The 25,986-nt window shown below is 43.2% G+C and overlaps 3 protein-coding genes across 4 annotated transcripts; all 3 read right to left on the bottom strand.

Moving 5' to 3' along the window:
* Window positions 1-1,660: 1,660 nt before the first annotated feature.
* On the bottom strand, window positions 1,661-7,548 carry LOC134089555 (RING finger protein 225). 2 transcript variants are annotated; one of them, XM_062544010.1, is made up of 2 exons: window positions 7,370-7,548; window positions 1,661-3,226 (listed from the first exon to the last, which is right to left on the bottom strand). In XM_062544010.1, the coding sequence occupies exon 2, from the start codon at window positions 3,102-3,104 to the stop codon at window positions 2,490-2,492; it is 615 nt and encodes a 204-aa protein (XP_062399994.1). In that variant the 5' UTR covers window positions 3,105-3,226; window positions 7,370-7,548; the 3' UTR covers window positions 1,661-2,489. The 2 variants fall into 2 exon arrangements, with proteins under 2 accessions (XP_062399994.1, XP_062399993.1); XM_062544009.1 differs by having other exon boundaries at window positions 1,662-3,231.
* A 2,185-nt stretch (window positions 7,549-9,733) lies between these two features.
* wdr31 (WD repeat domain 31) lies at window positions 9,734-19,122 on the bottom strand. Its single transcript, XM_062542823.1, has 11 exons — window positions 18,878-19,122; window positions 17,991-18,053; window positions 17,741-17,876; window positions 16,952-17,081; window positions 15,202-15,276; window positions 14,210-14,354; window positions 13,937-14,037; window positions 13,703-13,770; window positions 12,792-12,933; window positions 11,743-11,905; window positions 9,734-11,380 (listed from the first exon to the last, which is right to left on the bottom strand). Exons 3-11 carry the CDS (start codon window positions 17,785-17,787, stop codon window positions 11,220-11,222), a joined length of 1,032 nt encoding a protein of 343 aa, XP_062398807.1. The 5' UTR covers window positions 17,788-17,876; window positions 17,991-18,053; window positions 18,878-19,122; the 3' UTR covers window positions 9,734-11,219.
* A 680-nt stretch (window positions 19,123-19,802) lies between these two features.
* Window positions 19,803-24,507, bottom strand: poli (polymerase (DNA directed) iota). The gene is made up of 10 exons (XM_062542824.1): window positions 24,348-24,507; window positions 24,086-24,211; window positions 23,736-23,900; window positions 23,449-23,592; window positions 23,046-23,282; window positions 22,650-22,828; window positions 22,205-22,296; window positions 21,968-22,101; window positions 21,668-21,870; window positions 19,803-20,771 (listed from the first exon to the last, which is right to left on the bottom strand). The coding sequence occupies exons 1-10, from the start codon at window positions 24,412-24,414 to the stop codon at window positions 19,971-19,973; spliced, it is 2,148 nt and encodes a 715-aa protein (XP_062398808.1). The 5' UTR covers window positions 24,415-24,507; the 3' UTR covers window positions 19,803-19,970.
* Window positions 24,508-25,986: the final 1,479 nt, after the last annotated feature.

Raw genomic sequence — 25,986 nt, forward strand, 5'->3', positions numbered from 1 at the left:
TAAGAACCATGATGGTGGGATACTCTGGCTGAGCAATTAACAAAATAATTTGAACAGACATTAATAGTTCACATGAGAATAGGACTACATTCATTTTGAGAACCGGGGATATTTCCGGGGTCAGCTCCAACAGGTCACAACCCGGGGACAGTTCCCGAACACCCTGCTCCTTAGTCGACGGAGTTTCATGAAGATGAAATGTCTAGGAGGGAATAGTCATACAGCTTGTGTACTCATTTCCCGTCGCTAAAAATTTCCCATGTTGGTGGACTTTACTTGGGGGTATCGCTGGGAACAATTATGCCACTGTAGGCCTGTGAGCTATGGAGTGAGGTCATTTTCAGCGTCCGGTTCCGCTGGTGGTTTCACCGCTTCTTGACCTGTAAAAAAACACTTGACACCTCATTGCGGTTCGATCGACTGGGTCAGAATCTTTTGTTATTATGTCCATCGCGCATTACATCACGAGTTAAAGCTCATACGATATAATAATTACCAAAATTCATATTGGCCTCTAATTAAAGCGACAACAGCAACTCACGCTGTCTCGCATTTTTAGCATAGCCTGAATGGAAGCTCACGTTGGAATTACTCTTCCTGCTCCTTCCTTATATTTTTTCATCATCCTGCGTAAGAATGAATTTCCAAACTGAGCTGGACATCCCCAGACGCATGATCATACAGTGCCGCGATACCACATTATATGTCATCGCATGAGCCTTAATCGTCAGTATTCTCTGAAATACTCTTCTACAGTAGTCTGAAGACTCACTCATGCATGCTGTACTTTTCCATTGCGTAAGTGTGTCGTGAGTTGGAATAAGTTACGATGTACATTTGTAAAGTATTGCACGCCACCTCGTGGACAAAAAATATGTCCATATTGTCTAAAATCTTCAATCTTCAATCAGTCAATGATGACAACTAAATGCAAATAAGATCATTTCCAATAACTATTTGACATGAAATCTAGCATGATAATGAAGGGAAATATTTTAGCAGAAATGAAAAAAAAAAAATGAAATGGTTAAGGCATAAGAAAACAAAACATTAATTGTGTGTGTGTGTGTGTGTGTGTGTGTGTGTGTGTGTGTGTGTGTGTGTGTGTGGGTGGGGGGGGGGTCCTATTGAAAGGGCTCATCATAATTCATTGTATGTCTGTTGTTAGATTCATTCAAGTACTTCTTCAGAGAGAGAGAGAGAGTCAAATAGTCAGAGTCATGCAAAAAAGTAACTGTGGATGTGTGTACAGCGGCAATCAGTCATTTGCATGGAAGCTCTTAGAGAGCTGGAGAGAGCTGAAAACAAGAAATTATTGGTGAGTTGTCTATGTGGTCACAGGTCATGTGATGCATGATACTCTTGTCACGTGATACATGTGATACTCTGTGATACAGAGGGTGCCTCTCAACATCTCTCCTCGATGCTCGATCCTCGAGGGGCGTTCCCACTGATCTATAACTAAAACTGGATAGACTATCCCATTGTTGCCGCCCCATCATTCTTTATGTAGATCAGTGAGGATCGAGGCCCGAAGAGGAAGGGAGAATGTATAAAAGCCGGATGAGAGGCACCCAGAGCCTTTGCTGTGTTTTGAGGCATTGCGGTAACACTCCATAATAAGGGTCCTTAATAGATGGCAAACTAGTCATTAACTAACCCTTTGTAAATATTTGTTAATTGTTACTAAAATATCTATTTGCCACAAGTCAATGTCATCATTAATTCATTAGTCATCTATTTTTGTCTGAACCTGAGCATCACCTTTTGTGTGGTTTTCGCATAAATCTTTCAGCTTTGCCCATTTTGTTTTATCCAGGATCTTTGTGAACCTTGTGATCATTCATTTCCAGTGTGAGAGACCCATACTGATAGCTATATATTACTAATATTAATGATGAAAAAAACAGATATTTTAGTAACAATCAACAAATATTAACAAAGGGTTAGTTAATGACTAGTTTGCTATTAAGGACCCTCATTATGGAGTGTTACCGGCATTCCTTTACATGAGCTTTAACGGCTTTGTTTCTCTGTCTGAGAATAGATATTTTAATAGTAAGCAAAATAGAACTTCACAGTTTACAATAAAAAAAAGACCCTTATACTCTGTTTCAGTTTCACCATCATTCCAGAGCCTGAAGGAGAAGACACCCTCGGAACAACTTTTCAGTCAGGCCTATATGGCCGATTTCAAGAAATATAAATAGAACATTTTAGCTTTAGGAATAAAAGTGCTATAGATGCATGTACATGACATTTCTCCACAACCAGTCCATGATAAAAGTATATGGCAATATGGCAAGCCCCTGTGCAGGCGGGTACAGTTGTATCCGTCTGTCCTGTTTTTCCAATGCTGGGGCAAATTGATCACCATACATGCTGGATTGCAAGTCTTTGCTCGTCCCTTGGGGAGAGACACTGTCTCACTGTTGAGAGTGAGAGAGAGAGAGAGAGAGAGAGAGAGAGAGAGAGAGAGAGTAACAGCGTTACGGTCGAGACGAGAGGAGGAAGATGACCACGATGGTGAGCACCACCATGAGCAGGACGGTGGTGGCCATGATGCAGGCCCGGCAGGGTGGCCTCTGCGCCTGCCTCCGCAGCATGGCCAAACACCCTCTGCCGCGGCCCCGCTCCTGACCCGACACCTCCCCGCCGGCTCCTCCTCCTCCTCCGCCGCCGCTGCCGGCCGGCAGCCCCACGTCCAGCGTGTGGCTGACCGTCCGCGCGGCCAGGGACGGCGCGCCCTCGTTGGGCCGCTTGACCTGCAGCCGGCCCTTGCTGCGGCTGAAGCGGATGCTGTAGACGCGCTGCATGGCGGCCGGCAGGTAGGAGAGCACGGTGGAGTCCGTGTCCAGCTTGGGCAGCCCGAGGTTGGGCAGGGGCGTGTGGCCGCGGCACAGCGGGCACTGGATGGAGCTGGGCTGCGCCGACTTGACGTTCATGCGCGCCAGGCACTCCAGGCAGAAGGTGTGCTTGCAGCCGAGCATCTTGGGCGTGCGGAAGACGTTGTCGAACTGGCTGAAGCAGATGGCACACTCCAGGTCGGGGGCGTCTTCGTCGTCCACGGAGGAGGGGGGCGGGAGATCCGGCTCGGGGTCCATCGTTAGATGTGGGGGGAACGCTTGTGTGTGTGTGTGTGTGTGTGTGTGTGTGTGTGTGTGTGTGTGTGCGAACAAGGGATTCTTAGCTGAGAAGAGGTGGCTTCATAGGCATGACACCACTTCTAATCTGAGGAAGAAAGCAAGAGAATGATCAGTTATTTTCTATGTGGTCTCCACTTACTGGATGATAATGGCTGTGTGCATTAAAGGAAAACACCAGCGATTTTTCACATAGATCTCTGCTGCAGTCAACATCTAGAGCACCACCAGGCAGCTACAGTGCTGGGCTCTGGCCTTAAAGGCCTTAAAGTTATGTTTTCATACCCACAGTACTACTTCTCCATTAAATAAAGTTTCTTATAAGGAATCATTCAGTGGTGAATTACATTGATTTAACATTACACCTCGGAGAAGAAAGGTCAAATGACAGTTTACCTCAACATGTTAGTTAGGCAGCAGCAACAATCAGCAGCAAAGTATTGCAAGTGACGTTTCTTGGTGTCCACTCTAACTTGTTAGAGGGAAATGTGGTCAAGACTGAGAGATTGTGCAGAATGGATTAATTTCTCCTATAGTTTTTGCTGTTATCAGTCATTGACTCTTGGGTTCAGATTTGACTTAATATCTGTGTATGGAGACCCAGGAGACCACATAAACCTGGCTAAGTTACGTAACAGGATCAGGGAGCAGCGATGTTTGTGGAGCCAAGCTAATACTAATCTTATCGGTGGGTATACTACTGAAGAGCAGATTGACATGTTTTACATAATCCAGGTACTGGCTTGTCTTAGTTCTTATGTCACAAATTCAGAATGGCATTAGTTCAGGTAGGTCACATCACATCCATCAACCTTGGAGATCAAGCGACTATTCATGCCCTTTAAACTGATCATCTATTTCCAACTCATACCATGGTGGTTCTTTTTGATACTTGCTCTCAATCAGCCATCAGCCCTAAACTGAACCTCAAACCCAGCACTACTGTATCTCCAACTTTCGTGTTGTTCTGGTTCTTGGCCTCAGGAGTCATTTCTAACACTTTAAACAGATTTTGTGAATATGAGATAGAATCTATGTTATGTTATGTTTATTTGAACTGAGTTGGAATTGTCTGGATTTTGGAGTCTTGCTTCTTACCCGCTCTTTTCAAGCAGAGAATACGAGCATGGACTAACAGAACGGCGCCTCACATAACACTTCAGACTGTTGATAAACTGGATTTATTTAAAAGTGTTCTTGTTGAAAAATACATTCTATCAAGATAACATTGTGGGTTTTATTCATATTCATGGAAATTTTTAATGGAGATCATATCTATATTTAAAAAAACAAAGTCAGGAATGTAGTTTAAAGGGACTTTCCACAAAATATTACATCTCTGTCTCTGATCTCTGTCATACACAAATTTTATGTGGAAACATTGAAAGTGAAATGCAAAGCAGTGCTGCCACATTATTTATGACAAGGAATAAGACACAGTGAATGATAATGTAATTCAAATGTCTTAATACTCTTAACTTAGTCCAGTATCAATTTCTGAGGGATGTCACATTCAAACCTCTTTGTAGTGTAAGTGATATTAAAGCGACACTTTAATGATGCAGTTGTAATGACTGTTGTATATTGTTTTAGATATTGTTTGACTGTTGTATATTGTTAACTTATTTTTTTATCTAATTAAATATATAAATATATCTAATCTTCTCCTGTTGTTAGACACTGGCTTTTGAGGGCTTCCGAACGTGAATAAAGGTCTGAGAATGTATGTACAGCGTCATAAAATGTCTCCCTGCTCTGCGTTACCCATGTCCACTCTTTCATCTGTGCTGACCCCATCACAATAAATTCCATGAGCCCCCGCTGTGTGTTGTAGATGGGAGATTAATGAAGCCGTTCTTCCCCCTTCCCATCTTAAACATAGAAAGACTGACTGTGCGTGACTGGATGTCAGCTGTAAGTCTCTCGTGACCTTTTCTGGAAAGGGTCCAGACAGTGAGAACAGGGGTCAGCATGACCAAGCCAAAGCTTTCGCAAATGTGAGAAATTGTTGCTATTTAAAGAATCTCTGGAGTCGTCCACAGGAGATTAATGATATACACACGATGATACGTAAGAAGACTTCCTGTGGCAGTGTAAACAATAGATAGTCGTCTGAGTTCATTCCTGTGGTGTGTATGAGCACTTATCTAAGAGCTGAGGAAAATATTCATCCTTAATGACGACATCAAAAGATATGAACGTGCCTGTGTGCGTGGAGCAAAGTTATTATAGTCAACCAAAATTAAAAATCCTACTAAAAATGTTTATGAAAAACATTTCATAAACTAAAATAAAAAGTAAAAACTATTTTTAAAAAATATGAAACAAAGTAAAACTGCTGAGTCATTCAACATATAATAAAACCTTCACAAATACTAAAAAAAAACCCACTTTGTCCTGGCCATATTTCCTTTGTTGACAGACACCAATAAAAAATAATCTAGAATTAATTCGTTTTTTTCATTTAATCATATTTGATGCATTTTTTCATCTTGCCCTTTTCAGTGTCCATAAATCAATGCTTTCCTCACAATACCTGAAAACTGAAACAAATACTTAAACTAAATAATTAACCTATTTCTTCAAAAGAAAAAGTAAAGTACGTATGTGCACATACAACTAATGAAATAATACAAATATAAAGACTGGATATAAATTAAAGTATTTATGTGCCCATAAAACTAATGAAATAATGAAATTATAAAGACTGAATACAAATGAACATTTCCAATCTAAAGAGAATTTGTGTTTGTGTGTATGTGTGTCTAAAATAGGAACATCCATTAACTGTCTATCACATGCCCATCACCTACACAACAGGTAGTACTGGTTGTGCTTGGTTGGCTAGCTGACTGCAGCAGGTTGCAGACCAAGAAACAAGCATTCTACCATTAAAATGTAACCATCACTATGTATGTATTAACAAAGTGCCTGTGAATACTGCTAGCTGTTAGCCTTCATACTGATTAAATCTGCTGTCGTAAGCCTAGGTGTACGTATGCTCAGGGAATGTCGAAGGTGATTACTATGAATGAATCACTTCATCTATTAAGCATCATTAAAAGCATTCCAGGTAAAAACGTTTCTCTTCAATCTGGGCTCATAGAATATCAGTAGAGTATACGTTAAGTTCCTTATTGGTGACACACACACACACACACACACACACACACACACACACACACACACACACACACACACACACACACACACACACACACACACACACACACACACACACACACAGGGAACACTGTATCCAACCTCTGTATCTGACCTCTGTATCTGACCTCTTTATTTATTATTTATTTGCCCGAGGGCATTTCAGCCACAGGTGTAGAGGGAGGGAGAGCACTGATCATTCACTTCACCACGCACAGTTTTCCTGCAGGCCAAGAGGGTTGAATTGGCGACCTTTCAATAACAAGTCTGCTTCTCTAAAGCGGAGTTTGTTTTGCGATTGTAATTCTATGTGACTTCCCATTTCAGCTGTTGTCATAAAAACAGAGTGAATGGTGTGGTGCCACCTTGTCCTTGTAGCCTGAAAATACCACAAAGACAGTATAGGCAGGGCGAACCCAAAGCATTTGATTGCCTTGTACTGTGACCGTATTTTGCATAGAGGAACTTTTATGATGTTTTCCTATTGTTGTTGGATAAGTTTAATTTAGGTAATTCCAGCATATTCTCTGTCTGGGAACTGCATTTAGTCCGAGATACACTGTAACAACAGAAAATACAGTACAACTTTTGGGTGATGTGTTGATGCTCGTAAGTGTGATAGTACTGTAAGTGTGTGAGAAATAAATATTAAACAGAGAAGTAAGAACTCATTGGTGTCATTGTGCGTTGTGTTCAGTGACATCAGTTCAGGCTAAATTATGTACAGTAGATTCATTACACAATGTCAACAAAAGATTAAACTATGAAGTCAAGTTGCGTGGGCTTCTAGGCTACAAGGTTTTTGACTCTACGACTACTACAAAAGAAAGGTGTTGCAGGAGATGTTTACACAAGATACAACTATCTGACCTACATGTTAGCTCAATATTGCCATATCATTTCACGGATCACAACCACTCCCATCCCAAAAGGAAATGTATGGGCTAAAGATTAAAAGTCCAGCTCCATCACCTTCTCCCACTGGGGACAAAGTACCAGCTTTCCCTTTCCATTCGTCTTATTTGACAAAAAACATCAACAAAAAAAAAAACGTGTTGACTCACCGTCTCCCTCATGTCTCTCCTTCGTTACCTGGTGTGTCCAGTCTCAGGGTCGTGGCGTTGACGGCGCCCTCGCAGCCATGAGCTGCCGGGACCCAGCGGAACACTGAAACGGATTGCAGCCACGCTCGCCGAGCACCAACGCAGCACAGCCTCGCTATCTGATATCTTTGCCTGCTCCCTCCATGCAGCAACACAACATTTGAATACTGGAATTATTAGGAGGAAACCTGCTCGGCCTAGTCAAATGACGTGCTGTGGGAGGTTAGGTGTGTAAACTTCCCTCAAGTCGAGTCAAAGGGAACTGGGGTAGCCGCAAATGGAACAAATGAAGCGACAGGTGAACTTTATATATATAGGTATATCAAGTTTGTCTATTTAGGTTATTTACTGTGGACATGGTCTAGTGCACTACACTTTAACATACTGTAGGCCTACAACAATCTCTGAAAAGTTTATAACCTACTCATGGTCATTGGTCACAGGTAAGAGATTGTTAGACCTGAACATTTGGAATGAGCAGTCAATATGATCAACAGGTTTGAGAGTGAATAACAAAATATATATACCCAAGTTTGTCTGGTAAATCTCTGATCCTGGGTGATGTGCATGTTTAACGTGTAAACATGTAAACACCTCAACAGGAAAGAGTGTAGAGCATCCTGCAATATAACCTGCAACATAAACACAGCAATTGTCTTCTCTCTTAGACTAAAAACACAGTTCATGCTTTAGAATAAAACTGACATAGGCATGAAATTATTGTATCAAATGTATAAAATATTTGATTCGTGATTTACTACTTTTGATGAAGGTATTTGTAACATACAGTGTTAAGTCTGTTGCCAATAAATAAACAAATTGGTAGCATGATATCAGATCATATTCAATGACCTGACACAAGAGTCACGTGTACTGCAGTAGAAACACAAACACATTCTGGTTTGAATTTCTGATGAATGGAGTGTTTGTGACGGAAATCTATCGCCAATGTTTAGAGATCTAGTTAGAGATTTGCCAATATAAGAGACATCTAGTTCTTTTCCTGACGGAAGTCGATCTCTGTGGCCCACTGGGCATCTGTCAACATGGCCCCTTTTCCTGGTGCCATACAGTAGATGTCTAAGCTGTGATGTTAAAGGGATAGTTCGGATTTTAAGACACGAAGTTGTATGGGTTCCCTGTCAGCAACGTAGTGCATCAGCACTGACTTACCCCCGACAGCGTCCTGTGAGCCGAGATCCAGCCGGTTTTAGATCGTTTTTGATGCTGAAGAAAGTAGTCCGGCAAGTTTCTGGGGTCACGAAAGTAAAGTGTTTTTCTTCTCAAAACCATATGCGTTCAACAGAGTGATATATTTGCACCACAAAAACGTTGTCCAGGAAAAATTCAAACCTCGTTATCACTTACTTATTTTTCGCGATTCCTATCACTGCGCGCTACTGACAGCTGGACAACGTTTTTGTGGTGCAAATATATCACTCTGTTGAACGCATATGGTTTTGAGAAGAAACACACTTTACTTTCGTGACCCCAGAAACTTGCTGAAGAAAATAGTCCGGCATCAAAAACGATCAAAAACCGGCTGGATCTCGGCTCACAGGACGCTGTCGGGGGTAAGTCAGTGCTGATGCACTACGTTGCTGACAGGGAACCCATACAACTTCGTGTCTTAAAATCCGAACTATCCCTTTAAGCCTGGCTTAGGGCACAGGAGACTCTCAAAGCAACTTCCTTCACCCAGTCCTCAGGCCATAGAGAGAGGGATCCACTCTGATCCACAGTAACTACAGTAAGGGAAGCCATTTGGAGAATTTGTGTTCCAATGTGTGTGTGTGTGTGTGTGTGTGTGTGTACGTGTTTGTGGACATTTCCCTTGGGCTGGGTTGAGGGCAAGATCATCTCAAGCTTTCCGTAAAAACAGCACTTTTGGAAGTTACACAGCTGCTGTACAGTAAATAGTTACTGGACGCCTCTCTACCGACCTAATACTGCAGCGTCATCCTTCTATTCTCTATTTTGAGTGAAGTAACTTTCCTTCACGCAATATGATGCGTTTGATCTAGTCAGATGCAGCCCCACGGTGCTGTTAAGTTCACTTCCTTCACCCCGTCAGGGTGTGTGACTCAGCTGCTTTTATGCTGGATGACATGTGTTTTTGTGTGAGATGGACACACTCGGGGTCACCCCGGATACCGAAATAGCTCTTCTGCTGTTGTGTTGGTAAACGCTTGCTCTTGTCGGTGCTTTGCGTCTTGTTTACATTCAGCAGCTGTTCCCGAGTGCGTGAGCGCTGAGGTCAGCCATGAATGCACTTTACACAATAACAGTGGGCAAGGAGAAACGGAGGAGGCAGAAGAGCAAGGCCAGGGTTTCCAAAATAATTTACCAGACAGTGTATACATATACACACACGCATACATACACATAAATACAACAGAGGGACAGAGTGAGTGAGCACACACACACACAACGCAAACAGGCCCGAGAACTGCTCTATTCACATGTTTTCGTCACAGTTTTGATTTCGGTCACTGGAAAAACTGAGCGGTACGGGGCGAGCGCCGCTTGGCAAACTAAAATAAACAGGAATTATCCAGGGCTGTGTGTACCGGTAACTCAAGACGGACCAGGGACAAGTGACTATTGGGCACAGGGTTCCCACCCATTTTCATTGACAGTTTATTTCCATGGCTCTTCAAGGACACTTAATGAAATGTCCATGACCTTTTTACAGCCTACACGTACACAAATTGCGTACTTACTCCAGATGGGCCCAGTTTTTGAATGACAAATAAGTTAATTACGGGTTTCCATTCATTTTTGATTAGGGTAGTGAGGCCAAATTCGATTGGAAATTGTACAAGAAAATATCCATTGGTACAATGTATGTACCGACAGAATCCATGTTAATTACAATGAATTTACAGAACTTTATTCCAGACCAGGAAAATGAGAGTTTTAAAAATGCCATTACTTTTCCAGGATTTCCATGATTGTGGGAACCCTGTGCTCAATTTGGTGTCAAAACCGGCAGACAATATTGCTTACGGTGGGTACATTCGAAAGACAACCAACATCTTTGGTTTGGTGTTTTCCAGAGAACAACATTGCATCAGTGCCCTTGACATAAAATGAGGAGATATAGCCAGTCTCAATATTCAAATAGGTAATGACGTCTGACTGATGGCTTTGTTGCAAATGAACAATATTACATTCTTTAAAAATGACATCAGATTCACTAGTATCTCCTCTCCTGTGCGGCCTGGTTCCTCGTTGAGCCATGCTGGACTCGACTGAAGCTTTGTAGCTTTGGCCTGCCTCGGCGGCAGCCATCTTGCTAAAAAAAAGCTCACTCTACTATTGACGTGATTCAGCCAGGCTCATCTTCTCATTGTCCCAGAGATATCACAGCAGTTTATGAGCAGTTCTTCTTCCACTGCTCTCATCACAGTTTGTATTCCCTGAGTCTCTGAGCATGAGATGCAGCGTCGCCGGGGCGGAGGCTTGGTGGGGTGGTGCTGTGGTGGTGGGGATTTGGTCTACTACACACCAAGGTCATCTCCTTCTTTTCACAGGGGAAGTGATGTCGTAGACCGAATAGAGTTCACCTCCCACGAGAGCCCCCCTGTGCGTGTTCACCCTCGACAGGGTCACTTTGTCAGATGGCCTGTAGTGTCTGCCCAGCTCACCTGCCAAAGCCTTGTCCAGCCGCCTGTGAGCTGGTCCCTTGTGACTGGCATGTTCATGCTGGTGTTATGGCTGTGGCCCCCCGTAAGGCCCGCGAAGAAGCACAGCACTGCTGCTCCCGGGGGGGGGGGGGGGGGGGGGGGGGAATGGGCCAGTGGCGGCATCAGAACCTGGCCACCTCCTTCAGGTTGAGGGTGGGCAACTGGCTCAGCTGGAGGTGGTGCAGGCCGCCGTTGAAGCTGGCGCAGAGCAGGCCGCCCGGCTCCGACGGCGCCAGAGAGACCAGGGGGCCGGCGCCGTCCATGGTCAGGGTGTAGAGACAAGCTGAGCGCAGCGCGGGGAGCGAGAGAGCAGGACATGTGTGAGTGAGAGAGAAGGGAGAGAATAGAGAAAAGAGAAAGCGAGAGAGAGAGAGAGAAATGTATGAAAGAGAGGCTTCTCCATTATCCTGATTTGAATGCTATTTTGCCTAGACAGCTACAACAACGCAAGCAGTTTTACACGTTTGACGAGCAGTTACTTCTAAGGAATAGCATGGAGGAGAGAGAGAGATGGAGATAGAGAGAGAGATGGAGATAGATAGATAGAGAGAGAGAGAGAGAGAGAGAGAGAGAGAGAGAGAGAGAGAGAGAGAGAGAGCTCTATAATGACACTGACAATAACAGACACTGAATGGCTGTGGTTACCTCCAGTGTTTTGGTCCCAGAGTTTGACGGAGCAGTCGTGGGAGGACGAGGCCACCATGGAGCCGCAGTCGGGGCTGGGCGGCAGGAACACGCAGCAGGCCGTCGTCTGCTGGTGACCGCGGTACTCCACCACCTTGCAGCCGGGCTGCCGCAGGTCCCACAGCTGCACCAGGGCAGGGCAAAGGAACAGTAGTCAATATTTTGTCAGTTTGTAAACAGAAAAAATAAATAAATAAAATGGCATGACCAAGCTTAAAACGTACAATTGCCTTTGCCTTTAAAAGGGCAACAAGTAAAACAACAAGAAATGACCTTATAGGCACCATCTTTAGATTTAACTGAGATCTTGTGAACATGTGTGCAAGTGGCAGAAACTGCAGCTACACCTGAACTTTCAAAATCTTTTGAACATTTGTGCCTGCCTGTTACCGTATGTAAGTTTTCAACGTTCAACACAACACCTGTTTAAAACACTATAAGCTGTTTCCACTGTGTCCTGTTTCTACAGTACTTTAACTGCTAGTGAAAATCCAGAGTGTGTCACTGAGAACAATAAAATGTGGCATCATTGTGTTTACATCCACAAATTCTGCATTTTTTTTTTAAAGCAGGAACTTGAGCACATTGATTTCTCTTCTGTTTTCTCAAAACAATAACATGTGCAATAACACATAGTAGCGTAGTACATATCAGTTGATTTGAGTGGTTTCACCTCCCTACCACTTTCAGAAACTGTAACTCATGGGAACATGGGACTGACAGCGCTCTCCTGTCACAAAACTACAGCTGATGTCAAGCACAAAATAAATTCAGACTTATCAAAACAATCTACCAATTCCTTTCATAAATGCCTTGGCACAAATGCAATTTCACATCACAGGGTTGGCTACATACTCTGTATACTACTGCATGTAACATCACAACGCAGACAGCCATTGAGTTTTGCAGAAAAGTCACTGAAGAACAAATGGAAACACACACACACACGCACGCAGGCACGCACGCACGCACGCACGCACGCACGCACGCACGCACGCACACACACTCACCGTGGCCTCACAGCCCTGTCCCCCAAAGCCATTGCTGCTTGAGAGCACATGGTAGCAGTCTGGGGCGATGTCACAGTGAGTCTGGATGTAGCGCTTGGATGGAAATGAGTTGGTGATCTGCCACGTGCGACTGTCCCACACCCTAAAGATGGACAGGATGGTCAGTGCCCCACTCACACACGGGGTCTGCAAGGGTCTATACCAGAGGCGGACATCCCGGGTTCAGAAAGTATTTGATCCAACCATTTAGAAAACCAGCTCATACTAGTATGCAGCCAGGTAGATCAGATATTTTGTGATATCACCTGTGTTAAGTGCACAGGTAGAAAGAATATATGTGACCCTGCACAGCAAAATCAATCGCTTGTCACACGATACTATTTTGAGAAAATCCACAATAAACAAACTTTCGGGTTAAAATGTTGAATTTCAAGTTTTCGCATAATTCAACAGTATACAGTACAGACTACAGTTTCATATCGTGAACTCATTTCACAGAAAAACATATGCTTTGACGGTTCAACCCAGTGAAGATTCAACACATCAGCAGTCATTCCCGTTGTTAAAAAGTTGATTTCTCCTCTTCTGGCATATCGTGACGGGAGAACCATGACAACTTTGGATGCGGTTATCTTAGCAATAGTTTCTGTAATACCTTTGATATACATATCGTTGGTAAGCTTAGTTTATGGCCGTTCATGTGAGCACAATAACTTAATTTTGTAGATTTTACCAAAGCGGTTTCGCTGTGCAAGGTCACATATGGCAGGACTTTTACTTTCCGGGATGTCCACCTCTAGTCTATACAAAACTGATTCATGTAGAAAAGGATTTGCAATTCAGTGTTCATCCAGAACGGGGGACCATGTTGAATACAATATCTCCCCTGTTGAAGCAGCTATTTCACCCACCTCACAGTTTTGTCTTCAGACGTCTGTACAATTGAGGTACCACCAGGAACCCAGCACACATGAGTGACCTGAGAGGAGAATGGATCAAGATACACTTTCAAACAGAACACTTCCCTCAAAGGGATAACAGTGCCAGTGTGTTCTTTATGGTCAAAGGTCTAACCGTGTGATTGAAGCTATGGAGCTATGATGATGCGTTATGTAAAACATAGTTTGTGTGCAGTTTAAACTAACCAGGTTGCGAGAGATCGTGTTCTTCTGGAGGCAATCTCCAGACTCAATGTCCCAAAGGCACATGGAGTTGTCACGTGACCCAGTACACAGCTTTGTTCCATCTATGAGGGGGGGGGGAAGAATTAATTAAATTCTCCTCTTTGTGTCTGCCTGAATCTTGCTTGGCTTTACTTTTTCCGTAACGCGCGCACACACACACACACACACACACACACACTGACAAACACACACACTGACACACACACACACACACACACACACACACACACACACCTGGACTGACGGCCAGTCCGTTGACTACCAGTTCGTGGCCATAGAACTCCTGGATGGGCTCAGCGTCGCGGCCCATCTGCCACATGAGAGCGGTCTTGTCCCTGGAGGCACTGAAAAGCCACGTGCTGCCAGGTAAGCAGCTCACCTGGGAGGGAGGAGCAGGAGCGTCGGCAACAAGAAAATATCAAATTGCAAAAACACACTGATGCCAGAAGTCACGTCAAACAATAAACGATTTCTACAACGAGATTGAGGAATAGAAAGAAGTGTTTTATATTTCACCATTTCATTTTTCCGGAATACCATCTTTTTTTCTGTTATCACAAGGTTATATATATATATAAAAAACTTTCGACAGCCAAATGCATTCAAAACTATTGGACGTTCAAAGTGTTATTACACATCAAACAACCTGGTAGAAGCCAGTCAATACGGCCAAGTCTAAACATAAAGTAAATGTGTGATTCTAATGCCTCTCTTGTAACTGTGTGCATGTTTTGAATCTGGCCTAGAGGAACCTTACAGACTTATCTTGACAATATCTTTAGGCTGTTTGTCCTCACAAAGTCATAAGAGCACCACAAGTACTCTTCATCATATTGCAAAAGGTACCACTGACTTGTAACATAACCATCTAAACATAACAAAAATAACATGATATCTACTGTGTTTGAGAGTGTCAAAATAGTTGGTGGAACAACATATTTATAAGATAATCATCTGCGGTTTGGTTGAGGTACTGTAAACATATCCTGGTTTGCATTATTTTTGAATAGTGGCCTAACCAAGGTTTCCGTCTCAAAATAAAATGTTTATGTGGCTTGTGATGACATAGATTGATTGATGACATGTGCATATGATCATTATAGCTCATTCTCATAAGTTCTAAAACCAAAGATCTAGAGCGCTACACAAATCTTTGGTCTAAACCACAGAACACAAAAATACAGCAACAAATCAAGAGACGCGCGAAAAACAAAACTTTTGGTTACCTTGGTGACCTCTCTGGTGTGACCATAAAAGGTCTGGCATCGCGACCCTCCTTTCCAGTCGTACACAACAACTGCCTATGACATACAAGTGGGTCAAGGGTTGGTTGGCAGTTATGGCTCTTATCACAGTTCCCTGTGCTTCTATAGTCAAGTGTGCAAATGGTATTGAATGATAACGGCAGCCATCGTCTTTGGTTTAAAGAGGAACCATGCAGGTTTGGCGACTTCTTCGCTGTTTTCTTGTTTTACGCTTCCCCTGCAGCTTTACCGTATACAGTATATTTCACAACACTACTCAATCGGTCAGTCTGCCTTTTCATGAAAATAATCGCGAGGCTGTGAAACTTTCTATTTGTCAGTGCCCCCAGCCTGGTGGCACAAACTTGCCAGCATGTTTTTTCAAGCAAGACAGCCATCGTTCAACCAGAAATTAGTCAAATAACCATTCCAATGACTAAGAAGCTGATCAGTTAAGGCAAATTAAGCTAAAAAGAACCTTGCATAGTTCACCTTTAAAGGACCACACCAACATTTTGGGGAATTAGCTCATTTGATTTGCACGCAGCACCAGCTCTGTCTGAGTGAGAACACAGTTCCAAGTACGCACACTCACACTTGCTGAGTGACATTCAAATGAGTTGATGGTCATGTTCAAAGTTGCTGTGGTCTCTTCATTTTGAATATGGCCGTCAACTCGTGCAAATGTCACTCCACAATCATAGGATGACATCAGAAAAATGTGCAGTGGTCTCTCTTTATCCAGAGCTACTTAGAAAAAAAAATATTCTGCCTAATTTTACATTGGTATTTGGACATGTTGTAACTACAAAATCACAACATGTAAAAGGGGAAATGTTGGTGTTCTTCTGTCACTTTTGGGAGCTATAGGCTAGATGGTTCCGACCACAGTAATGAGCTATGCTAAGCTATGTTAACAGTGGGTGCATCAGACTGATTTAGAGACGAGAGGGGTACGTTTCATCTTTCTACTGTAACTCTAGGGGAAACGGTGAATAAGCTAATATCCAAAACCTCGATGGATTTCTTTAGAGGAATAGTTCGGTATTTTACACTTTAAGCCTGTTTTCTGTATTGCCTAGGAAGCAAACGAGTGGTTGACACCGAAATCTCGAAGATTGACCCTGTTGCTGCAATTTGGCTGCTTTAGAATGTTCTCTGTATGGCTTCAGCATTGCTCGCTATGGGCCAGGACGATTCTGTCCTTAAAACACCCCTAAACGTTTGTTTTAAAAAATGTGCAACTCACCGAGTGGTTACTGGTCTTCAACGATCTTCTATAGCAAGTTTAACAGCGAAATTCAACTTCTGTTGTGTTATATTAGGCATTTTATAAATCCCTGAATTTAGAAAATCCCTGATAACAAAATGATGACAAAAGCTGTATTTTGCTGCGAAACTTGCTATAGAAGATCGTTGAAGACCAATAACCACAACCAGTGAGTTGCTCATTTTTTAAAACAAACGTTTCGTATAGAAAACGGGCTTAAAGTGTAAAAACACCAAACTATTCCTTTAAGCTCAAACATAAAACATTTTGAAAATTGTTAAGTTCTATGTTATACTATGTGAATTACGACAGCCATCTATTAATCCATGCGAAATCTGCCCTTATCTTCATTTTAGCCTTTAATATACCCCGACTAACGCCATAGCTGCTCAATTCCTTTGTCACACCCCATTACACACATTTGTTTTGTTTTTTTGCTTAAATGCTGCTGTGGCCACTGACCTGATCACTTCCTCCGGATACACAGAGCTCGGAGGTGAGGCTGATGACACAGTTGACGGCATCCGAGTGTGCCGGCTCATACTGCACCACCTGCGACGCTGGCGGGCCCTCGGCCGCATCCCTGCCCGCTCTGCAGCGAGACGCCGAGGAGAGGGGGACAATTTGCACGTATGAACACACACACATACATGCACACATACATGCACGCACACACACACACACACACACACACACACACACACACACACACACACACACACACACACACACACACACACACACACACAGACACAGACACACACCTGTGACATACGGTTCGCTTCAAAGACTACACTCACTGCAGTGAGACGCACACACACACACAACACACACACACACACACACACACACACACACACCTGTGACATACCTCTTCAAAGACTACACTCACTGTAGTGAGACCCAGACACACACACACACACAGACACACACCTGTGACATACTGTTCTATTCAAAGACTACAAATCCAATGTGGATGAATATTTGACATGCATTGAAATCACTGGGTCCAAATTTGAGGGGAGAATATTACTCCCAAAACTGTTTTGCCTGTGAAGTGTACACAGAAGGAACTTGTTCTCTCCTCACACAAAATTATAGACACTAGTGGAGAATAATAGCATAATACCTAACAAGCATTAAATCACTACCCAGTCTAACAGCAATGTGGGTTTATCCACATACATACACATGCACATCGCCACATACATATGATTTGGGTCTGTTCAAGCGAGTAAGTGAGGGCCTCACCTGTAGCGGTCGGAGCGCTTGCGGAGCTTACTCTGCAGCTTCCCCATGCCTGACGCTCAGAGGTGCCAGGGTGCAGCTGCACGATGAGAACTGGGCACCACCAACCACATGGGCACACCGCAGCAGTAACCACAGGCTAGGCACCCAACACAGAGAGGATCGCAACAGAACCACAATGAGATTAATACAGTTTGCAAAACAATCAACAAGCTATAAATATGTATAGTATTGTGTACAGCACAGTACCCACCTCTTAAATAATCATGTGAGCCAACACAGTGTCTGTAGGGCCACGGTCCCCGAATGGCATTCTCTGGGGGGAAATGGTATGACTTTGGTATGACATAGATAAACAACCAACCTGTGCAATGGGCACAGACCTGAATGCAAAAGCAGACCTTTTGAAAATCCCTGCCTCCAGATAACATGAGTGGAAGACATGAAGTTAGCTCCAGAACATAACACCACAGTTGGACAGCGAGAACGCGAGCAGGCAGCGAAATCCTATTACAATGAATTAGCCTACTGCCACATCGAATTAACCCAAAGCATTAAGATGGCAGTTTGACACCGATCGTGACACATTTTCGTACAAAGGCGAAGAGAAACAAATATCTTAGGACGCATTATACAAGATAATAACGGAGGGAGAGGTCGTTCAAATGTTGGTACCGTAATCAATATTCGTGGCTTCATTCAGAGATGTACTACAATGGGGTGACAAACAAGTTAGGCAAGAAGATGATCTCGTAGTTATGGACACAACCTCTGTGGCATGCATGCATGCATTGCATGCACACTGTCTGCTTCGATAGCTTTAACCACCTGACATCTAAAGATACTGTACGCTAGCTACCTCAGCAGCTAGTTATCGAGAGTAGCTAACGTTGTTGTTTGTTTATCACATGAAGGGGTTTACTAAGGGTGGCTCACATATGCATCACTTCAATTTGGAACATCTACAAAGTCATGTTATGTGCAAATGAAGGCGAGAATAACGTTACTGTTTGTCTCTCGTCGAGTTGGAGCGAGTGGTTATAAAACAAAGAAGAAATGTACAGCCTACGCGGGAGAAGCTGTCTATTTAGCTAACGTTTGACAAGTTGCGAAACTAAAACTAACCATATTTTGACTTACCTCAGTAGGACCGCGGTAACGTTACCAACGAATGCTAGCCAGCTAACAAGCTGGACAGCTTCATAGCGTGCCAGACAAGAAATCTTCCTCGTTGCATTTCCTTAGTTGTCCCACAGTTAACTAATTCAAGAAAATTAAAAAGACAACAAATTCACTGCAATCAAGTTTGTGTTCTTCAGCAACGCGCGCATAATCTCTAAATAAGAACTTTCTTGTAGAACTCAATGCGGCTCTGCCAGGGAGTGTTCCTCACTTTCCTTAGCGACGCTTTCTTCGTAACTAGGCTAGGTGTGGTCACGTGGTACCGAATACAGATCAGGGTGGGGTGAGGCGGACAGCAGCAAAACCACAGCCACCTCTTTGCAAAACAATTGTCAATCAGAATTGATTTTCGGTCGTAGACCTTCAAATGCAAAGGGACTACTACTCTGCATCATCCAGTCTGAAATAAGATCACATGTTCACGCCAACTGTTGCAATAATACGCATCGCGTGCTCTGTGTTTAATGCGATAAACTGAAGCACGAATAACTCCACCTGATGCCACCGAGAAAGGTCGCATATCAGTGCAAACCCACCGAACCGTTGCTGTTTAATCAGTAAACCTAGAGAAAACTATTATATACAATTATCAGACGAAATAGGCCTGACAACATTATACAACCCAAGACAGAGGGCCCCCTTAAGAATAAGTCACTGAATGAGAGCTTAGCCTAGATACATTTAAATGCCCTCCTTTAGTCTACCTGTCTCTGCAGATTAGGCTGTGTGCACAACAGGTGAGGTCATATTACAAGTAGACTTCCTGTGTTACAACATTGTTATAGTAATAAGACATAAGTATCCCTACAATTAGGCTAGGCTACTATAAATAAGACTGACCACAAATACTGTAACATAACCACAATATAGGTCTACCAAGATATTGAAACATTCTTTATTCTCAGAACATGAAAATATAGACACAACACTTATGCAAACAGAAAATACTAATACAGAAGACATGTGAACAAACATGGAACATCAGAAATAAACATGTAGAAAGGTACAAGCAAAAACGAACATTAGATTAAATGAAGGTGTTGAATGTGATTCAGTTAGATTTAAAATAATTCAGCAGGTTGTTTGCCTGACCAGCTTTGGTAGTGGCTTTTTTGTCTTTGGTGGGGGCAGTCCTTTCCAACTTCTTGGAGGGGATTTTCAGCACAGGCTTTTGTTGCTTCCACTCTGATAGCAGTTCTTGCTGCAACTCTGGGGGCAGCTCAGAAAAGACCAAGGGGTCCACATTTGAAGGGCATTCTGTATTAGATGCCCTGCTGTTTCCCTCAGGCTGCTCAGCACAGCTAATGCGAAGTCGTTCTCTGTGTGCAGAGAAAAATGTCTGATCAGCGGTCTGTTTGGCGCGGTCATCGCCATTATCTGAGCCAGCAGAGTGTGCTGCAATGCTTGACTGCTTCGAGGGTGGTTTAGTCAGTTGATTAGTCGGTTTCTGATTGCAGGAAATTGCAGTGACTGACTGACTGCTAGTTCCCTGCCGGTCCCCACGTTCTCCTGCCTGGAAACTAGACAGAAGCTCCTGCTGGATGCTCTCTGGGAGGTGTTTGAACACGTCTGGGTCGACATCCGGGGGCAGGTGCGACAAGTCTGGCTCCAGTGGCTGACTGGGTCTGTGCAGCTCATTCGGAACTGCTGGCACCTGGGTCCACTCGGGCATTGGCGGCTTAACAGAGAGAGGAGTCCCAATAAACTTCCTCAGCAGAGGAGGCTGTTTTTGCTCTGATGGCATGGGTGGTGTGCTCCGAGAGACCCTCACGTCCAATGTGTCGTTCGCAAAGGTAGAACAGTTCTCAGGAGAACCCGTGCACGTGCTAAATCCTTTAACACTCAGATTATCCTGGATGGAAGATTTTTCAACACATATGGGTTAGAAGATTAACAGGTTAAACTACTTTAATACATGCAAGCAGAGTAACAGGTACATAAAATACAGTAATAATTGCGGTTAACAATGTGGCTGACTACTTCATTTAATTATTTTTGACTACTACATGAATTACAAACAAACCGAGATCCTGTAGACAGAATGTAGATACTATCAAATTAAAACAAGAAAAAAGATTAGCCTGACTCCCCTGGCTTTCAATAGTAATAAATGTCAGGGTCATCATGTGATGCACCAATACAAAAACAGGAAATGGCAACGGTTACACATAGGGTGCCTCTCATGCAGCGTTTATACGTCCTCCCTCCCTCCTCGGGCCTTGATCCTCACTGATCTACATAAAGAAAGATAGAAGAAGGGCTAGACCATCCCATTGTTGCCGCCCCATCATTCTTCATGTAGATCAGTGAGGATCGAGGCCCGAGGAGCGAGGGAGGACATAAACGCTGCATTAGAGGCACCTATAGTGTCCTTACAGGCAAGTCCCACCGCTCGTCGGCCATCTTGGTAATGCACTTTGGGCCGTTATCAGGCAGCTATTTTCCTATTCAAGTGAATGGGGGGGCATACAGGAAGGGGCGGGATATCTGTAGTAGACTACGGCCATATCGGCGTTACAAAGTAACCCCATGCATTTTTATGGAGGATTCTTTGAGTCTCTGTTTCAAAGATCTGAAACTTCCCAAAGATTCCTCCAGGGGGCACCAACAAACCACAAAAGAACTATAAAAGACACAGACCCAATTGTATGAAGAAATTTTAAGACTCACAGATGTATTTTGACATTACTGTTAACATGAAGAACACATGACGAGCAGGCTTGAACTTCAGTATTAGCTGTTGTTTACCTGTTGCTGAGAGACTGATGTCACTTTTTTGGGTGACCTCTGTGTGAAGAAGGACGTTATGGAGCCTTTGCCGTCACTCTTTGACTGCAGGTTGCTGAAGCACACGTTGATCAGTGTGAGGTGAAAGGGAGTGTTGGTGTCAATCATTTTCTGAAATAGCTTCATGGCCATGCTGAGAAGCTGGGCTAAAGCATCGCAACTTCCTGGAGGCCACAAAACATCAAGGGAAGTTTGACTAATGGATGCGTATGGTCCCACTCAAAGGTCAAACATTTGTAGGCTACCTGTAGTGATTTGTACCTGTAGTGATCTTCTGTCCAATGTGATTGGGTATGGGGCACTGCCGACTCTCGCGGCTGAAATAGCGATTCGTAGCGGAAAAGCGTCTGATTGTCAGGCGGAAGGTGGCTGGCTGTCTTCCATCCTTGTGCATTCTGGTAAGGAGAAAAACAATGATTCTGGTGCAAACCAGGTCGACTTAACCACTATATTTGCTCAACCTATCCCAACATGCTATTTTAATCTTTGAAGACTTGCCTCTCCATCAGGCTGGTCAAGAGCTCCTCAACTTTCTTCAGAACCTCAGTTGTTGAGGACATCTTCTTGAAGGAGTCCTCATCACTAAGCGACTGGTTCAAAAAACACAAATGCAACAGTGTTAACATAAGGATACATGATGAGCTCATGACACCAATACTTCAGTAAACGATCTTTGTGGCAAACATTCAGTATCAAAAATCTAACATAACTGCCATATAGCTAAAGACACAACAAGGGATTCGCGACTTTGGAACACTTTGCGGCAAATTATATATTTTCTTTACATGGGCAACGTTCTGTTCTCCAGGATCTTCCAAAAAACACATCATTTGGAGTGACACTGTGCAGACCTTTTTTTATTCATAGCTTTTTCTGTGCACCTGAAGTTTCCTGGATGTGGACACACTTGTTAGACATACGCCAGCAGCCTTTTTCTCAGTACCTGAGGAGGTCCAGCAGGGGTGACGAGGGAATCATCGATCCCTTGGGACAGATTCTGCAAGCGCTGAGCGCTGGCAGCTCCAAACTCCCTGGCAAGCTCAGCTGGAGGGAAGCACTGGAGGTCTCTCACTGTGAGGAGGCCGAGAGCCTTCAGCCTTTGGCCAGTCCTGTGTCCTATGCCTGCAGTTAAGATGTAAGGGGGCAGGTCAGATTGGCTAATGCCCGTTAACAGTTGAAGTGAAATTTTCACAAATATATTCTTTTTTTATGACTGTTACAATTTGAACAGTTCAATAGCTTCCAATATTCTTTGCCACTCATATGGAAAATCTGACCAACAACACATTTTTAAGAGTTTGATACAGAGCAACATACAGTATCATCACTGAATACTTACCAGGCACTTTTCGTAGTCCACTTAGGCTTGCCATTATGTCTGCAGTGCTCTCTGGCAGTAGAGTGGTCTGCTGGTTTGGCTTGAAGGTACCTGACACCAGCTTGGCTAGCAGCTTATTCGTTGCGACTCCAGCACAGGAAGTGAGCCCAAGGTTGCTCTTGATGGCCTCTCTTAATTCCGCAGCAATAAGAGACCCCATGGCTAGTCGTGGGTGGTCACTCGCACTTGCTGCAAGCGCTGACAAAAGATTCAGATCGACAGATGGTCTTTTAGCTAGGTGTAATCAATGAGTAATACTGTATAACAGAATATCTGAAGAACTTCAATTTTCACATCACCAACTGAGGCCCAAAAATAGCAAAGTCAAAACAAAATATATCTCTTACTGCTGAGGTTTACTCACATTCCTCATTGTAGATGTGTCCACTGAAGGTCAATTCTGTAGATGGAGCCTGTTCCATCTTGGTGTCCACCATCTCAGTCACATCCAAGAAGTTTTCATCAAAGCCTAGTCTCTCCACTAGTGGACAATATGACATCAGAAGCTCTGAAAGGAGAAGCAAAGAAAAACTGACCACTAAAATATGAACTGATGATCTACTGTACATGGTCTTTTCAGGGTTGAAAGTACAGGATACTGTCCTCAATTTCATCATGTGTCATAGTGACATTAATACAGTTTAATATTACCTGTTACTTTGTAAGACATCTCTCTGTAGTGAGTGAGATCCTCGCCTTTGACCAACACCAGCTGAGGACATTTTTCTAGTGCATCCGTCACTGACATCAGTTTGGTCAAACCCTGATCTCTTGCCACATAGTTGCAAGTGACAATGATGTACTTTTGTTGAATGCCTAAAAACAAAGTGAAATTGAGAAAGAAGGCTACTGCTCAGGTCACACACACACACACACACACACACACACACACACACACACACACACACACACACACACACACACACACACACACACACACACACACACCAAATAAGTCAATTAATAAAAAATAAGTAAGAGGGCATTTATTATTTGATTACCTAAAGGTTTGTTGCGTAATGCAGGGTTTCTGATCATTTCCACCTGTGCGTAAAAACAGTCCAAGTCAAAATGCAAGATAACTCTGGAGGAGGAGGGGGCTTCGCCGACAGGATCACTGGACAACCCTGCAGGAAAGTAAAGCATGGCAAATGTTAGGCAACGCCCATGAACGGCCTCATGACCAACAGAGGCTTAGGGTAAGTCAACACTGTCAAAGACTTTTGATGATTCAACTATCCGAATAGGCTACTACAGTCTTACCCATGACGAACATATCTGAAGATTCTGCACTGACATTCCAGTCATCATCTTCATCATCAATGTCCATTTCAATGGGAATAGGCTACCGTTATGTTACACTTTAGCAGACATTCTCTGACAAGTCCAACATACGATAACTTCTGTTTACGATTTTCCTTCTTGTAACCTCGCTCTTCTACTTCATATCTGAAAGTACATTATAGACGTTAATTCAATACCGCCACCAGGTGGTGTGGAATAAGCCGTATGGGCTATTTACAGAGGCCTCTTAAAATCTCTCTCTCTCTCTCTCTCTCTCTCTCTCTCTCTCTCTCTCTCTCTCTCTCTCTCTCTCTCTCTCTCCCCAAGGCTACTGCACAATTATTTTACAGACATGGGATGTTTTGAGTGCATTTTCTCCATAGTGTTTATTTATTTATTAATTTATTTATTTATCTATTTATGCCCATGTGCTCATGTTGTCTTTGAGTTTCTGGAATGTACGAAAATGTCTGGTGCACACCAGTAGTTCTTAATGGATATGTCTCATACTTAGACCATTACCATTTTCGTTTTATTGTTCTTTTTCAATAGCATTTCAACATCATCATTATATTAATTCATTCGTTTGCCATTCTTGATGAAATGTGGCCTATTGCCTTGACACATAGAGACGACAATCATGATAAGGACCCAATATGGGTGACATGCTGCTGAGAACTGAAACTCTGACTTTCAAACCCAATTAATTGTTATAAATAAATGGTGAAAAGGGAAATGGGACTTGAGAGAATGATAGGGCTATTACAAGAGTTTATTTCAAAAACAAAATACAAATAAAATACTATTTCCATTGAGCACTGACAGTAGCCCATCGAACCACAATTGTGACAAGTAAACAGAGCTCAACTACTGCATGTCCCATTCAAGGTGAACTGTTCTTCATCTGATCCAGACTTCCACCAACAGTGCCAGCACCGAGGCAGAATTGGGCTGACTATGCTTGCTATGGGGATCACGTCCTGTGTCAGAGGCACTGACTGAGGTATGTGGGGGAGTGAGCTGGTACACTGATAGATTACTTTTAGAAAGACAAGAACAACTTGACATTTAGTGAGGTGGTCATGACCTGCACAATCTTCATAAAACCCTGAATGCATGGCCTACGATACAGATCATCAGTCAATGTCAGTCACCAATATAAGCCAAAATCAACAAATTACAAAAAGGATTTCAAAGCATCAGAAAAGCAGCCTTCAACAAAAGCTGACTTATTCAATTAAATAAAGGGTACAGTGCTTCAGCACTCAGAGAGTGTATTTTAAAGTTCCCAGATACTGAAAAAAGTCAATTAAAAAAAGACAATGAAAATAAAATAGTTCACTCTTGTTTGCTTTTTTGACATGATCTCAAACAGCACATTCTAAAGCAAAACTTGCATGTTTTGAAAACTGTGAAGAGGACCAGTAGAACTATCCCAGTCAGAAACGCAAACACATCAAGAGAGTGGTACTGGTACCAAGTGAGGTTATGGGCTTCTACTCGTAGGTGCTTGGCCCCCTTGTTGCGCATCACATGTTCTATCCAAAACACGGCCTCATCTCTTGGAGACTCTGGTCTGTCATGGTGGATTTTAGACAGTTTCACGGCACTCGCCTTA

The sequence above is a fragment of the Sardina pilchardus genome, chromosome 8, assembly GCF_963854185.1.
Source record: "Sardina pilchardus chromosome 8, fSarPil1.1, whole genome shotgun sequence".
NCBI lineage: Eukaryota > Metazoa > Chordata > Actinopteri > Clupeiformes > Clupeidae > Sardina > Sardina pilchardus.

Excerpts from the sequence above, each read along its gene's own strand:
- LOC134089555 (XM_062544010.1), bottom strand. The coding sequence starts at position 3,104 with ATGGACCCCGAGCCGGATCTCCCGCCCCCCTCCTCCGTGGACGACGAA.
- wdr31 (XM_062542823.1), bottom strand. The coding sequence starts at position 17,787 with ATGGGGAAGCTGCAGAGTAAGCTCCGCAAGCGCTCCGACCGCTACAG. Across the intron at positions 14,355-15,201 it reads ACACCAGAGAGGTCACCAAG|GTGAGCTGCTTACCTGGCAG; the intron begins GTAACCAAAAGT and ends CCTCCCTCCCAG. Across the intron at positions 14,038-14,209 it reads CGGACTGGCCGTCAGTCCAG|ATGGAACAAAGCTGTGTACT; the intron begins GTGTGTGTGTGT and ends CCCCCCTCATAG.
- poli (XM_062542824.1), bottom strand. The coding sequence starts at position 24,414 with ATGGACATTGATGATGAAGATGATGACTGGAATGTCAGTGCAGAATCT. Across the intron at positions 22,297-22,649 it reads CCCCTGCTGGACCTCCTCAG|TCGCTTAGTGATGAGGACTC; the intron begins GTACTGAGAAAA and ends TTTTTGAACCAG. Across the intron at positions 21,871-21,967 it reads TGGACAGAAGATCACTACAG|GAAGTTGCGATGCTTTAGCC; the intron begins GTACAAATCACT and ends TGTGGCCTCCAG.